Here is a 17613-nt window from a genome sequence, read left to right on the forward strand (position 1 = left end):
GTCCCGTCAGTCCCGTCTCTCCCCTCTCACTGTCCCGTCAGTCCCGTCTCTCCCCTCTCACTGTCCCATCAGTCCCGTCTCTCCCCTCTCACTGTCCCGTCAGTCCCGTCTCTCCCCTCTCACTGTCCCGTCAGTCCCGTCTCTCCCCTCTCACTGTCCCGTCAGTCCCGTCTCTCCCCTCTCACTGTCCCGTCAGTCCCGTCTCTCCCCTCTCACTGCCCCGTCAGTCCCGTCTCTCCCCTCTCACTGTCCCGTCAGTCCCGTCTCTCCCCTCTCACTGTCCCGTCAGTCCCGTCTCTCCCCTCTCACTGTCCCGTCAGTCCCGTCTCTCCCCTCTCACTGTCCCGTCAGTCCCGTCTCTCCCCTCTCACTGTCCCGTCAGTCCCGTCTCTCCCCTCACTGTCCCGTCAGTCCCGTCTCCACCCTCACTGTCCCATCAGTCCCGTCTCCACCCTCACTGTCCCATCTCTCCTCTCAATGTCCTATCCGTCCTGTCTCTCCCCTCACTGTCCCATCAGTCCTGTCTCTCCCCTCACTGTCCTATCAGTCCCGTCTCTTTCCTCACTGTCCCATCATTCCTGTCTCTTTCCTCACTGTCCCATCGGTCCTGTCTCTCCCCTCACTGTCTGGTCCCCCTCAGGACTGGTCCATGGACCTCTGCCGAGTCCCAGTAACAACATTGTGGTGCAGAGACAAGTGGGAGACCATAGTGGTTGTACAAGGCGGCCACTGCCAGACCTCTAGGTGGAGACAGCAGGAAGGTTGTAGCTACTAAAACCTCGCAATAACGATCATAGTAACAATTTTAACTAACCACCATCGCTCTGTGTAATATGGTGAGCGATTTCAGGTTAACGATAAACAATCTCGTTTGCGATCGTTTATCGTTAATCATTAAAATCACTCGGTGTAATAGGACCCTAACTGTAGGGTCTACTATTGCATATGTCCGGCTTTATATTTGGTGCATACACTGGGTAGATTTTCCTAGCATATGCACTGAATGTAAACCAGAAGCTCTGTGTGAACAGAGCTTTGTAGAGGTCTTGCAAGTAATACTTTCTGAAACATATGTAGGGAATGCTTTCACACAGTCATATTCTATCACATATACTAACACAGAATACATATAGATTTTGATATTAACGTTATTTTGAATAATTTTACCTTGTTGTATTTCTTTGCCGTTTAGCGACCACAGGCATATACAGCGGTGCTGCTACGAGGACTATGATCTGCACCTGTTACAAACTTCAAAGAGCTACTCCTATGACCACAACTTTCACGCAGCATGAAAAATGTGTGTGTTTGCTTTGAAGTTGGAAGCAGGCAGGACACTGTATTGTCAGAGACTGCACAGAATTAAAGGATCTGACAGCAATCACGTTGTGAAGATGAAATCTAACCTGCAAGCCCAACGTTCGTATCTGTTTGATAATAAAGCACGGAGAGGAAATACGCGCAAGCATTACTGGAAAAGTTAAAGGGGTTGTCCAGCAAATTTCTTTTCTGGTTTCAGAAAATTATATAGATTTGTAATTTACTTCTATTTAAAAATCACCAGTCTTCCAGTACATATCAGCTGCTGTATGTCCTACAGGAAATGTTGTTTTCTTTTCAGTCTCGCATAGCATTACGCAAGTCTTTCAATTTATTTTACCAATATATCTTTAAAAAGCAGCTATCTTCAATAATACAGACAGTACAATCAGAATTAAGATGCATGAACAATGCACTCATAGGCCAAATGCTTCTGTCTCCATACTGACTGCTTAAAGAAGACCTGTAATTTCTTTTTTTTTTTCAGTTAATACTTGTATTCCCTATGAAATAATAATTTATTATGGTATTCCTGTTATCTTTCTTGGGCATACTTGAGTAAAATGACATCTGGGCAATACCAATTCCCTTGTCAAATGGGCGTGGCCCTACACACACTTATGCCGGCATCACTGTCTAGACCAGGGATTGGGGACCTTCGGCCCTCCAGCTGTTGCAAAACTACCATTCCCATCATGCCTTCAGGCATGATGGGAATGGTAGTTTTGCAACAGCTGGAGGGCCGAAGGTTCCCCATCCCTGGTCTAGACAAAGGGATGGTAACATCCAGTTAATTTATTTCCAGGAGGAACAGCACAAGGTAGAGTTCCAAAAAATCTATGTTTTTCCGGAAATAGATATGGCTAAAGAACAGTCAGGTTCTCTCACATTACATAAGTGAAGAAATCCTGCAAGCCAAAGTGTAAAGTAATATTTGACTTTATTTGCAGTCATAGAAAATATACTTAAAAGAACCGAGCGTTACTATTCAGTTTACAGTACATAGACTTTCATGTACTTTGTAGTTTTTACTACAGTACAATTTTTCATTTGCAAGAAACATGAGTGGACAGCTGAAATATTGACAAGCAAGTATGTGTTCTATAAGATCATTGCTTTGTCTGGAAGCCCATCTAAGGTATACTGTAGATACTGTATATATATATAATTGATATATGTTTAGATTAAGCTCTAATATGTGTCTATGTGAAATTATTGTGTATATTTCCTTTGCCTTAATTTTACTATAACATTATATGTGCATACCATAAATAAGTCTCCTTATACCCCATAAATAAAATAAATTCAGACTCGGACTTAAAGGGGCTGTATGAAATAAGAAAAATAAAGTAAACACAACATGGTTTAAAAGGCACCTCTCTTGTCTACAGGCCATGACTGTTACTGCAGCTCAGCCTCAAACACCAGACAAGAGTGGTGCAGTTTCAACAAGGATGTTTTTTTTTTTTTTAAATCTCATACAACGCTTTAAATTTCAAGAGAATAATAGTAACTAATAATCTATAGGAAATAACATATTTTGAAGATAATAAATTACATGCAGATGTAAAAAAAAAAAAAAAACATGAAAAAAAAAATAAATTACATTGACCCATCCTCGGTTACATAAGGAAAACTAAATTGCATCCAAGCCATCTTACCATCTGCACTGAACACACTTACCTATACGACAGTCAGGGATTTAAAGGGATACAGAATTACTCAAAAACCACTTGGAATTTCAAGGAAAATATAATCAGGAAACTGGTAAAATATCAGAGAGCAAGGTCATCAAAAAACAAACATACACTATACTTTGGAAACAGAAGTAATTATTCGGAAAAGGGGGGTACATCAAACTGACACAAAGTCAGGGGACTACGGAGAGGTTGAAGCAGCCTACTGGAAGTAAGCACAATATTATCAGAAGAAGCCTTCACAGTAGCACAAGAAGACTACAGGATACACAGCTGCATGCTGTTCAGGTTATATGGAGCGTATTGTGCAAGGACGAGAGCTTCTGAAACCAAGTGAGTGTTATCTGTGACGAAGAAGAAGAAGAAGTAGTGGGTGGACCAGGGCACAGTCAGGTTCAGCTGTGTGGGCTTTCTAACCTACACACACCTCCTTCAATAGCGACAGACTGGCCGGCCACTGCACCTGGAGGAAGCCTGGAAATGTGTGTCTGAAAAATACAAAAAGAAAGGTTAAGAAATCAAGCAACTCTAATCTGTAATATGTCTACAATAGCAAAGTATAACATCTAGTAAAACACTGTAGTAACAGTGTAGATACAAAGTCTTGACCACCAGAGCGAAGCTTCCTTGACCGGAAATCGAACGTGGGCTGCAGCGGTGAAAGAGCTGAACACTAGCCACCAGACCATCTGAGAGAGATACCAAGTTTTAGCCGATACCTGCTTTGTAGTATCTCATAATGGAGAACTGCTTAAGAAGTGCCTAAAAATTTACTTTTGACATGCTATCAGGCATGTCGAAAGTTATTGATTGCAGCGTGTCTCACTGCTGAGACCCGGTCTGATCAATACATACAGATAACCAAAAATTCGTCTACATGCAACAGTATACTGATCAATGTCCTATTAGATGCATGATGTTGTTATGCTACTACAGCACCAATAATTTAGCAAAAACAAAAAAAATTACTGAATTTATGTAGCAGATCAAATCTTTATTCTATAAAAACATCAATATACATAAATTGTATATTAATGTTTTTATAGAATTAACGAAGATTTGATCTGCTACATAAATTCAGTATTTTTCTGTTTTTGGTAAATCAATAGATACAGCCAGGAAGACAGTGTGCCGGCAGCAGGATCCACTCCCCAGCTGTATATCCTGATCAGCTAATTTCCACAATGTACGGTTATGTACGGTTACAGTCCATTTACACAGAAAGATTATCTGACAGATTATCTGCCAAAGATTTGAAGCCAAAGCCAGAAACAGACTATAAACAGAGATTAGGTCATAAAGGAAAGCCTGAGATTTCTTCTCTTTTCAAACTTTTCAACTCTTTGGCAGATAATCTGTCAGATAATCTTTCTGTGTAAAAGGACCTTAAGTCTATTAGGCTAGGTTGTTGGAATTAGTGGCTGGCCGGAGAGTGGATCATGCTGCTGCGCTAATTCCCTGGCTATATCTCCTGATCACAGCGGGTCTCAGCAGTGACACCTACTGCGATCAGTATGCATCATGACATGTCAAAGTTCTTTTTAATGACAGTGACTCTTTAAGCCTTCCCTAAAAGATTACCTGCACAGATTATTCCCCAAATAAATAGCTCTGCATCAAAAGGAGTCTTTGTTAACTTTAATTCTCAATAATAGGAGTACAGATCTTAACTAAAGAACATAAATGACCAGGGTATAAGTGTGTGACAGCATTCAGTTCTCAGGTTTGAAGATGGGTTGGACCTATTTAGGCTACAGCTACATGGAGACTTTGGTCACGTTGTAGATCAGACAGCCAAAGATCACTGTTTTGAACTTGTGCTGCATTACAACGCAACAAGCCCCTGAGGATTTATCCCACAAGAAACGCGTAGGGCTACAAGTATCGTGTCTGAATTGACTTCTAAAGGGAAGTAACTTTACTAATAATAAAAAAGTACATGTGTGTAAAAAAAGTTATGCATGACAAGAAAATAGGACTATGATTTAAGCACTTTAATAAAAGCACATGGAAAAGTGACTGTTGCAATTCAGGAGGCATATTGGTGAAAACATACATAATCGTGCAATAACTACAGTGCAATAGAGACTGTAAAATTTGAATACATCTGTGCAATAGTAACTAAATAACTAAGCCAGTTTAGATAATGAATTAAATATATGAACTTGATACATGCAGGACTATGATCGGTTGTATACTATGGGCAGCTAGAGGATGGCCGTGAAGATTGTTATATAGGTACACATTAATTTTCTTTTGGTGGTTTTCTTTGCAATTATTTTTATTTGATTCAATAATCGTTATATTTTATAGTAATTTCCAAATTCTTCAGTGATTATAATACTTGAATAAGGAAATACAAAAACTAAACCAGTGATATATGTGTGTATATATATATATATATATATATATATATATATATATATATACAGTGGTGCCTTGGATTACGAGCATAATTCGTTCCAGGACGGCGCTTGTAAACCAAATCCACTCTTAAACCAAAGCAAAGTTTCCCATAAGAAATGATAGAAATGCAGACAATTGGTTCCACACACCAAATATAATTATTTATTATTTTGAATAACATGTAAAACTGATGAAACAAACATCCAGAAACAGCAGAATATGTGATATTATAAGTTACTGTACAGTATAGCAATCAGCATGTGGTGTATAATGTAAAGTAAGTGCATAACCCTGATAACACAGCAGCAGTGTGTATAGCTGAGTGTAAGTGCAAGCACATTATAGCAGGAATGAAGAAGATAGGAAACACAAGGGCGGACAGAGACTGCAGGGAGCATAAAGGAATGAGCAGCACATATGTGGGCACATACATGCAGCGCTCTGTTTGGGGACAGAGGGGTTACAGCTATGGAGAGATTATCTTAACAGTCCTGTCCCCTGATGGAAGCCCCAGCCTGAAGTGCTATGATTTGGAAAGTGAGGGAGACTTCCTGGGTCAGATTACAGTGCTGAAGACCCCACTATGCAGACCATGCCCCTCCTCCACTCGCGCTCCCACCCAGTATAGGGAGCTCTTAAACCAAGTCATAATTTTTAAAAACTGTGAGCTCTTAAACCAAAACGCTTTTAAACCAAGTTACTCTTAAACCAAGGTACCACTGTGTATGTGTATATATATATATATATATATATATATATATATATATATATATATATATATATATATATTCTGTCTCAGAAGACCAATGTTTCAATATATTAGTGTCTCACAATACGTAGGAATGCTTGGGATGAAGTTATGTATGTGAAGCTTCATACTAGAAGAGGCTTCTTGATGCAGAAACTTGGGAGACAGAACTAGAAGAGGGAGATTAACTTGTTTCAGGAAAGGTCAAAAACATCTCTTCAGAAGAAGGACTGAGAGCAGCAGCTGTTTCTGTCATCGGAATCAAGATTCCCGGCTGGAGAATATGATAACAATGTAGACCAGATGTCAAAGGAAGCAACTGTGAAGACTGCGATCTTCATGAGCGCTGGGGTTTCACCTATAAAGGAAATGCCTGAAGCACCTTGCATCGTAAGCCGACACATGAAAGACAATGGATAATGTAACCTAAGGGAGACTTTGTACCTCATGCCTTATCTCCTTGTAAATAGATAGTTTACATTCACACTGATTATCATTACTGGGGGCTTACAGTAGTCTACATAAGGATATCATCAGTCTAATGTGAAGCGACAGTCAGCATTTACATTACAGATGGAGTTACAAGTGAATGACCCCACTGATATTAAAAAATATTATTGTGCATAAAGGTTTTTTTTATATTAAAAATTATATTTTTTATACAATAAATGTGAGTTTTTTTTTTATTATTTCGTATAAAGAAAATTTACAAAAAAATTTAAATGAACATTTGTGCTAAAATTTAATCCCTTAAAGGGGCAATATTGGGAAAAGAAAAAATTGCTGCGGGTGGTATTCATGCTATACTCACCTCCTCCGGTTCCCCACAGCTGTTCTGACAGCGCATCCAGTCTTCCATTGGTCTCTGCATCATTCTGGGATCAAGGGAAATGCATGATCAGGCAATCTGTGGTCACAGTAGTATCCCCACCTTAGTCCCTGATCGGGCAGGTCCTGGGCAGTCATGGTGACAGAGAACCCAGAAGCAACAGAGACCAGTGGAAGAGCATTTCTTCAGCAGATGTAGGAAACCAGGGCAGGTGAGTATAGCTTCCAGCCATAGAGAAATCCTTGTCTTTTAAGCCATAACTTTTTAAAAAATTTTAACCCTTCCATTGACATATAAGCAGGGTCGTTTCTGCCATGAGGTTAAATGCGTTTATTGCTCAGGGTGGCAGTTTTGTAGAGTCTTTGAAAGGCGGCAGATTTTATGGAGTGGCCATAAATTATACTGTCTGCTACACAGCACTGACTTCATTGCCCCGATGACCTGCAATAGCTGGCCATAGACATAGAATGCAAGGAAGTCAGGACTGCAAACACTCTGCAGGTATTGTTGTATGCTTCAGACATTACTTCAGTGACCACTACCCCTATAAATGGTGCACAAGGTGTAATGGTAGTATAAGCATGAATAAGATCACCATGCGTAGTCACAATGTATTGACCCTTGTATATGTCAGGTGATTTTATTCTACGAGAAGCAATAAGGATTGAAGAATTATTTACACACTGGTGCAATTGGAAACTTTGAAACTTTTTCTGTCTTGTCCGCACCAAGGATGGAACGTTGTGCTTGACCAGGGCAACTTATGGTGGAGCTGGATTATGTGTGCACTTATAAGCTGCATATATTCTGAACTCACACCTTACTTATGATTTCCAATCATGGGGCAAGTGTGGGCATTTCAGGCAGCAGAAAACCTAGAATAGGTCCTGCATACAAGGCCTTGTTTACTGCAGGACAACTTGTCCTTTTCAATAGAACACCAAGGGGGAAATTTATCAAACTGGTGTACAGCAGAATTGTCTTAGCTGCCCCTAGCAACCAATGAAATACCACCATTTATTTTTCAAAGAGTCTGTGAGGAATGAAAGGTGGAATCTGATTGGTTGTTAGGGGCAACTGAGCCAGGTCTAATTTACACCAGTCTGATAAATCTCCCCCCTTGTTTTTTTCTCACAGAAGGCCGGGCTGAACGTACAAGTTTCAATCAAAATAACAGGATATGAACCCTAGGGGTATTACATATGAGTGAAGGGGCCAAACCAAGCTGGACTCTCACAGCCCATGGACTTTTAGGGTACAAACACACACAGCAGATACGCAGCAGATTTGATACTGTGTTCAGTTATTTAGATCTAATCTGCTGCGTATCTGCTGCGTATCGCAGCAGTAAGTACGCAGCGTATAAGCCGTGTGTGTTTGTACCCTATGTCTTTCGTTCTTCCGTTTTTGTTGCAAACACCTGCAGACAGATCCGCTTTAAACCATCTAAAAGGGATATTTGACACTACTTCAAACTTTGTCAGCTTTACTTGAAGAACAACAGGGCATGACATGGTTACAATCTTCGTTTCCCCAATGTATGTATGTATGTATATATATATATATATATATATATATATATCTATATATATATATATATATATATAAATAAAAAAAATTTTTTTTGGTAAAATTTACCATTTAAAAAGGGGTAGTCAATAAACCTGAGGTAAAAAAAAAAGAACTGTGCTCACCTGCTGTGTTTCATTATTTCAGGTTTTTTTTTTAATGAAATGTAATAAGGAGAAAAAAAAAAACTGAAATAATTTATTTAGGTGTGGTGACAATTTCTATGCGCACTGTACATGTTAACCCAACCTAACATTTGCAGCGGATACTTAAGTCTGTGTAGATTTTTCAGTCATTCATTATTAAAGGACTAATCTTTAAAGGAATGTGCTTACAGGGGTACTCCCATCTCAACTAATATAGTTACACTTGTTGGCTTCGCCAAGTTAAATATTTTTGCAAATACAGTTAATTAGAAAACTTGCCTCCTCCTGATAAGTCCGCTCTTTTTCTCCCATTGTTGACAGCTCGTTGTCTAGGTTATCGACCACTGATTTTAGAGCAGAGTGGTGGTCGGTATCCTAAACAATGGGAGCAACGGAACGGACAGAGGAGTCAAGTTTGCAAATTAATGTATTTGCAAAAATGTTAGTTGAGATGGGACTACCCCTTCAACCATTTCACAAATATTGCTATGCTGCAGTTTCTAAACATGTCCCTCGGCAGACTTGACATGCTTTATAGGTAAATTTTTCTGTTAATAGGATATGTGTTTTAAGTCTCATGCAACTCTTATAAAGGTAATGGCAATCATAAAATACAGTGAAAATGATAACATGATAATCTATTATACTGCGTCAGATTAAAGTGTTACTGTGCCTATCCCTCACACCAACTGTTCACTTGAAGGCCTCCTTTGAAGGCTTAAAAGGGGTAGTGCGGCGATTTTCTTTTTCTGCTTAAATGACACACATTACAAAGTTATAGAACTTTGTAATATGTGTCAAAAAGCTGTCCTGCTATGCGCCAGCAGCCTTTTCATTGGCTGGAGTGCATCACATTCACATAGCTTTTAGTTTGATTGGCTGAGCTTGCTGGAAACCATGTGATGCGCTCCAGCCAATGAAAAGGCTGCCGATGCGTATGTGCACGGGCAGCCTTTTCTCTCCCATTCACGTCACCGGGACCCGGAAGTGAAGATGGCGGCCGAAGATTGTGGAGACGCGGCCGGTGGGATATTCACAGTAAGGATGGTAAGTATATATTCTGTGTGTCTGTTTGTTGTTGTTTTTTTTTTTTTTTTGGGGGGGGGGGGGGGGCGCCGGAGTACTCCTTTAAACATCGGCCATTTCAGCATTGATCTAGTTGACCGTTCCCCTAGTGTTTTCTTTCTTTGAAGTGAACAAAATAACGCAAAAGTAGTGGTGACATGGCTAAATCATGTGATCACCATAAATTTACATCGTACAGAGATGGCTGCTGTCTATGGCTTGTATCCTTTATGCCGTCCATGGAAAGCTGGGGGTCCTTTACTAAAAAGCTGGGGTAAAGGATAGCCACATTAAAGGTTTTATTCCAAGATTCAAAGTTATGCCCCATCAACAGGGTAAAAAATCTATCTGAAAGTCTATTAGAAGACCTATATGATTAATGGAGGTCCAACTGGAACATATATCCAGAAAAGGGGTAAATTGTTGACACGCCGCTCCATTGTTTCTCCGTGAAATTTGTGAATATTGCAGAGTGCTATAGCAGGACATGTTTGCTAATGCCCCATACACTCGGTGTATGTTCTTGTTATTGGAGGGTATAGAGATCCGTAGACAGCTGTTTTGGGGTTCTTGCCAATCATCAGTACAGAAAAGAATACCACATATATAGGCCTGAGAAATCATCGGTGTAGCTCTGAGGAGATACTGTTTCTCCTTGTGGAGACCACCAGCTGTGTTATAAGCAACTCTACCTGGAAAAAGCTATGCAAATTAGCTACCCACCAGAAGGCAAACCATCGCTCTAAAGCAGCATACAGATAGATTCCTTAAAGAGCTTTGAAACTAAAACCTTGAAAGAGCTTGACTAAAAAAAAGTTACCTACAGGTTAGCATATAGCTCGAGAAGGAAGAAAAGTTTATAGTAAACCCTGAGATACATACAGCTCTGCAAGACATTTATTGCTAGGGAACTGAAGATAATTAACTAAAATGAACAGTTTTAAAGGTATGTTCTTACAGGCTGAATGGCAGTGTGCCACATGGCCAAACCACGCACACACATTTACCACAAATTACTGTGGTTTTGCAATGAGCTTTTTGGCTTCAGAGGTTAAATAGTACAAATGCTGTTTTGGGAAGGCACGGGATGCATAGGCAGGGTACTCAAATATGGCAATATCAAGTGTAATGGTCAGCACTGTTGCCTTGTTGGGGTCCTGGGTTTCGAACCCGACCATTGGCTAAAACACATGTCCTTCAAGTGTTTGTGGAAGTTTCCTCCAGGTGACATGGAATTTATATTGTGAGCCATAAGAAGACAGAGACCAATGTGAATACTGACTAGCTTTGCACAGCAATATGGAAGCCTAGATAACAAAAGGTAAATGGCTGTTACAGGGAGCGGTCCAGACTACACCACCAGACTGCTACTATTAAATTTATTAAAATTATTTTGCTAATCAATGGCTCAAAATTTCAAAGCTTTCAGAAAAACAGAATATTCATTCAGAATATTGAATAAGAATACTAAAGGGTTCAACTGGGCAACTCAGGGGGGAGAGTGAGGATGGGACGTGGCAGTGCTAAGTTAACGCAGCTAAGCATCGTTGTGTCTCCCAATGACGTTATGTGTCTCCAGGGACAATCCCAGCCCTGGATTAGCTCAGTGGGAAATGGGGGGGGGAGCATACTTACAAGCTCTCCAAAATCTCGGCCAAAGGGGACAAACTGCAAAACAACGCAATTCTGCTAATGCAAAGCATTTAGCAAATTGTTTTTCTTGGATTTAAAGTGGCACTGTTGTTTAAATTTTTTTTTTGCAGAAACTGTACTGACACCAAGTTCTTAGACCAAAATAATATAAATGCATATGTATAGAACCTATCACCCCTCCCCCTTCCCTGTATCCATCCCCTCCTTGGTTGAACTTGATGGACATGTGTCTTTTTTCAACCGTATTAACTATGTAACTATGTAATAGGACAGGCGATTTTAAGAAACTTTGTAATTGGCTTTATTAGCCGAAAAATGCATTTTTATCATGAAAAAGCAGTTTGAAGCTCTCCCCCCTGTCTTCATTGTTCTCTTATGGAGAAGGAAGGGGTTGAGGGAGATGAGGGACCAAAACAGGACAGCAAAGAGTTAATTTACAGCTACATCACCGGGCTATCTCCTCTGACAGTCAGCACTGACCCCTCAGACCTCTGAATACTAGCTTTCACATAGGTCCCACTGTGTAATCCTTTGTTCTTTGCTCTCTGCTGGTAACTAATCTCCCTCCTCCCCTCTCCATAGGTTACACAGGGCCCGACTGATGTAAAAGAGTCGAGATTTTCTGATAATTAGCAGTGGATGAGAGAGAGGAGGGGGGGGGGGGGAAGGACCTGGGGAAAGTCTTTTTGAATGCAGATAATGGCATATTTGCCTAATAAACCCAATTACAAAGTTTCTTAAAATTGCCTGTACTATTGATTTCTAAAAAAAAAAAATATGACAATGACACTTTAACAAAAAGTTTAGGTGATGGGAATACATATAAATTAGATTTGTAAATCCTGCTAAATAAGGTTTTCCAGGCAAAATAACTGATGAGTTATCCACGCTGATTTATGGGGGTGCAGGGTGTTGGCGCCCCGCTGATCAGTGACTGATGAGCTATCTCGTGGAGAGCTCATCAGCCTATTTTTCCTGGAAAACACCTTAAAAAAATTGAACAGACTGCTGGAAAAAATAACCTAGTCACTTGCTCAACGATTCTATAGCTCTGCACAGCTTTAGGCCACAGATGTAGAAAATGTGGTTGTTCAGGATTTCCAGAGAAACCACACAAGTCAGAGACATGACTATACAATGACAGGCAACAAGGCTGCATTATTACAAATCTGTATCACTAAGTGCTTTGCAGATGGGATTACGGTATTTAATTGTATGTGGTTTACCACCTGCCCTTTTATGTTTTATGAAGATGAATAAAATTATTATTAAGGTTCTAATTTACCATTTAAAGAAACCCTAATAATGTAAGATTACAGTTTTAGAATACTAGCTTTGGTGTTCTGCCAATCCCTTGAATATAGGACTAGAAATTGCTTAGCCGAGTCTCCCTGGCATGAATTTTCAGAAATATCTGCTACTACTATAAAGACTGTCAATGAGAAAAAATGGCAGTAGGCAAAAAAACAACGACAAAAAACAGATTTATATTACAATGCGTCCATTTCTCTTCCACTAAAGGGGCTATAAACATCAGTTTATATTAAAGGGAACTTTAGGAAAGGTAAAATGCTTTGTTATTCCTAGTATAGGGTCTGAGGAGGTGGCCCCTGACATATGAAGTCATAGAGCACAAAACAAAAAAAATGCACCATCCTTAAGGCCTTGCAATAGGCATAAAACTGTATAGAAGTGTTCTGATAACTTTATTACTGTATCCCAAATTAGGGCAGATTGGTGCTTTTAGTAGTATATGCATAAATACAACATTGTTTTATAGAGAATGGACTGGTGGCAGCACACTAAAAAAAAATGACAAGGAATTGTTCTTTGAGGAATGTATTGTATAAAGTTCTGTTAACATCTATGCTGTGGTTTCCGCTTTTAATGGAAACCACAATGCAGGGCCGCATCACACAACAGTCCCTACCAACTTACAATGGGAATGTCAGGTTTAGCCGAGGTGTCTGTTTTGTCAGGAAGAATAGAGCTAAAAGCAAAAAAACTTTCCAAATACGATAGACCCATAAAAAAAGGTATGTATAGTAAATAAAACAAGCATTGGCATCTAGGCTACCCCCTCGTGGCCATTAGAATGGGCAGAGCCCCGCCCCCTCTAGCTCTGCCCATTCCAATGGGAGCTGAGGTGGGGCCTAGACGCAGGTGATGTCACAGAGGGGTGGGGTCTACGGTGCCGTTGTGGGCAGGACTAAGTGCCCCTGCGGACATGAAGCCCCGCCAAAGTGGCACAATCCACCAACAATAAAAAACATTTTTCACTGGACCAAGCACCAAGAAATCTATTATAAAGTGAGGTATGAAAACTGCAGAATTTAAGCTTTTCAGTTGTGTAGAGAAGTCCTCATACAGAAAGGTGGTGACAGTATCACTTTATATGAATGTACTTAAAAATAAATAAAATTAAATAAATATAAACTTTTATTTTTGGAAAAAAAAGAAATAGTTCATCTGAATAAATTAGATATAGAAGCCAACTATCTGAAATACTGTAAAGTGTGCACGGTCCGTAATTACGGACAATGTGCTATGGAACAAAGTTCGGAGTTCTGAAACTATGTCAGTACAGTCGCTAAGTAGATTTAAACAGTTTCAAAGCTCACCGCAGCATCATAAATGATGATGCCGGGAATGCCAAACTTTATTCTGTAGCCAAATGTCCTTAAAGGGGTACTCCAGCGGGGGGGGGCACTTTTTCGCTGGGACGAGGTGGTGGCTGAGGGAAAAGACGTCCACTCACCTCCCCGGTTCCAGCGGCGAGTCCTGCATCGCGGCACTCCGGTCCCTGGCCGCTTCCTGGTGTCTGACATGGGCCCGAGACGATACGTCTTGACGATACGGACTTGAAACGGATCCCGCCTCCTTTACTGACTGGCTGAGTGGACCTGAGACATCACGTCTCGGGCCTGCGTCAGACACCAGGAAGCGTCCGGGAACCGGGGACCGGAGCGCAGCGGGACCCGCCACTGGAACCGGGAAGGTGAGTGGACGTCTTTTCCCTTAGCCACCTCCTCCCCGATCCCAGCGAAAAAGTGCCCCCCCCCCCCGCTGGGATACCCCTTTAATTAAAAGACCACGCATGGAACGTGAGAAAAAGACCTTAATTCTTTTTCACCATCACAAAGATATAATATAATAATATATAATATAATAAAGAAAAGACAAGATAAGATAAGAATAATAATAATAAAAATTCATACAGAAAATATGCTGATATGGGGTCCTGGCTTTAATTTGTGGATGAAAACATGAAAAAAAAAAACACAGCAGCATACATTATGGTCTAGGAAGTGAGAGAACATAAAAGGACATCTAACTATAACATCTGTTCCTGAAGATCTTTGAGGTCAGGGTTCTCACATTGTTAATTTGGTATCAAAAGGAATATCCGCCTGTCTGTATATGCACGTGTAAATAAATCACTTTGCAGAAGTTGGCGAGTGCCGGGATTTTTCCTTTTGATATTTCCTATTTGGCCCAGGCACCGCTTTTCATCGGAGTGCCGACCTTTTCCAGATCATAATTGTTAATTTGGTAGACCCTAATAATAGAATTACTGTGAGCGAGGGGCTCACTGTAAATGAATAAGCTTCAATGGAATATATCAAGAATTAAAGGAAATGACCTACTGTTTTAATCAAATTTTAAATGTTTACCATTATTATTATTTTTTTTAAATTAATTTTAGATATCACTATCATTCACTAATACATCTTTTAAAAACACGGGATCCAGTCATGCTCAAAGATCACCGCCTCCTTCTCCTCCCTGCATAGAACATGGAACATGCCTAGTTTCCCATGATACATGTAGCTGCTGTAAAGCAAGTCTAAAAAGAACAGCTCGGGCAAGATGGCTGTCTCTGCTATGTACAGAAAATAAAAATAAAAAAATTTTCAATTCAATTTTAGGCTGGGTTCACACTACGTATATTTCAGTCAGTATTGTGGTCCTCATATTGCAACCAAAACCAGGAGTAGATTAAAAACACAGAAAGGATCTGTTCACACAATGTTGAAATTGAGTGGATGGCCGCCATATAACAGTAAATAACGGCCATTATTTCAATAAAACAGCCGTTGTTTTAAAATACCAGCAAATATTTGCCATTAAATGGCGGCCATCCACTCAATTTCAACATTGTGTGAACAGAGCCTTTCTGTGTATTCAATCCACTTCTGGTTTTGGTTGCAATATGAGGACCACAATACTGACTGAAATATACGTAGTGTGAACCCAGCTTTATGCTGCCTGAAAGTCATCAGGGTGGTCCCCATCGACTTCTCCCCTCTCCATCAGTCTTGGTCGACAGATCGGTGTGAACCCAGCCTTAGTTAATAAAAGATATAAATGATAATTTCCCTTCAAGCATAAATTGGGTTTTACAAACCTTGGCTTTGCCGTCCTGTGCAGACATGTAGCCAACGCACATGCTCTCTGTAGTATGGCTCCATAGGAACTCAACTGCAAAGGAAAAGCAAGAATCAGGCATGAACAAATCTGAATGTAGGACTAATACTGTGTTTACATCCCAATTGTGGCCTCCATGGCATGTAAATGACCGCAACCTGGGGAAATGGGATGCTGAAGTAAAAGAATGGACAGGGACAGACCTAACTAACTTAAATGGCCCGAGCGTAGTTGGCTAATGAGGTTCAGGTCCTTTCCTGAACACACACATCTTTTAACTTAGACTTCAAAGCACTGCAAGCGTGTATTCAATAAATTAACATATACACTAGTTCAGTGCTTCTCAAACTTTTTCTACTGGAGCCTCACCCAACAGACCAAGGCAATGCCTGGGCCTCACCAGACTGACCAAGAGAGTACCTGGGGCTCACTATCTGTGGTGAAAGTCCATTTAAAAACTGAGATAATGCTAGGGCTAGCTTTCACCTGTCTCCGAAGATCTATATACTAATAAATTAAGTACAAAATAAATGAATTATGTTGTTAAAATGGAGATTTCTGCAAACAGCAAAAGGACTGTGCAGATCACAGTTACTTTGTGAAAACTGGCTCCTCAGCTGGGCCTCACCAACAACTAGGGGGCACCTCACTGGTGAGGCCCGCCTCACAGTTTGAGAAGCACTGCACTAGTTGACTATTTTCAATGGGACCTGTGGAGGCATACATCAGCATCCAGTTTTGACAGCCATGAAGAGCACAATTGTGACATAAACACAACCTCAGCTATTAACTTTTTCCATTTTGTACCTAGAAGAGCCTGCTTATCATCTGCCGAGTCCAACTTCGAGGAACATGTACATGATCGAAGAACAATTACACCTCCAAGAATGCTATCTTCATTAGCCAGGAAGGGTGAGCCTAAAAAAAAATGATGTTAGATATTGGACAATGAAGAAACATTGATGAAAATCAAATTGGCTGATAGCAAGACACTAACATTTTGATGATCTAACATTAGAAATGCTGCGTATTTTCTATAGTAAAAAATGAGCCAAAGTCAAAAGTGGGTTTGAAAGAATATGAAATATAAAGAAATGGGATATACTTTATATTCCTCCTGGGGTCACTCCTAGCTCCGGCAAATTTTCGGCTGCATTTCTGCAAAGTGTGTATGACTGGGGATTTAAAGGGGTTGTCCAGCGAAAAACTTTTTCTTTCAAATCAACTGGTAACAAAAACTTATATAGATTTGTAATTTACTTCTATTAAAAAATGTCAAGTCTTCCCATCCTTATTAGCTCCTGTATGTCATGCAGGAAATGTTGTTTTATTTTCAGTCTGACACACTGCTCTCTGCTGACATCTCTGGCCGAGACAGGAACTCTTCTTTCGGTTTTCTATGAATCCCCATAGAAATCCTCTGCTGCTCTGGACAGTTCCTGTCTCGGCCAGAGATGTCAGCAGAGAGCAGAGAGACTTGAGATTTTTTAATAGAAGTAAATTACACTTTCTGGCACCAGTTGATTTGAAAGAAAAATTTTTTCGCTGGACAACCCCTTTAATAAACCAAGCTAGGCCATTACCCGAGAAGGAGACATTACCAATCTTTAGACAAATGTTTTGGGGTTCTTGCTCCTTGTCAGTACACAGCAGGGTGCTGACTGCAGAGAGCCCTGTGTCGGAAGACCAGAGGGGTAATATTTCTCCTTGAGGAGATCAACATAAAGGCCTATGGAGGCTGAACTCAAGCTC

At 40.3% G+C, this 17613-nt stretch overlaps 1 protein-coding gene across 2 annotated transcripts in view; it reads right to left on the reverse strand.

The window, feature by feature from the left end:
* Positions 1–2243: 2243 nt before the first annotated feature.
* The window catches only part of TASP1 (taspase 1), a 125222-nt gene continuing 109852 nt past the window's right edge, over positions 2244–17613 (reverse strand). For both annotated transcript variants that reach the window (XM_069954304.1, XM_069954303.1), the window contains exons 13-15: positions 16669–16779; positions 15842–15915; positions 2244–3505 (exon numbers count right to left, since the gene is read on the reverse strand). In XM_069954304.1, the coding sequence (XP_069810405.1) occupies positions 3413–3505; positions 15842–15915; positions 16669–16779 (278 nt within the window). In that variant the 3' untranslated portion in view covers positions 2244–3412. The remainder of the gene's footprint in view (positions 3506–15841; positions 15916–16668; positions 16780–17613) is intronic.

The sequence above is a fragment of the Dendropsophus ebraccatus genome, chromosome 15 (genome assembly GCF_027789765.1).
Source record: "Dendropsophus ebraccatus isolate aDenEbr1 chromosome 15, aDenEbr1.pat, whole genome shotgun sequence".
In the NCBI taxonomy this organism is placed as follows: Eukaryota; Metazoa; Chordata; class Amphibia; order Anura; family Hylidae; genus Dendropsophus; species Dendropsophus ebraccatus.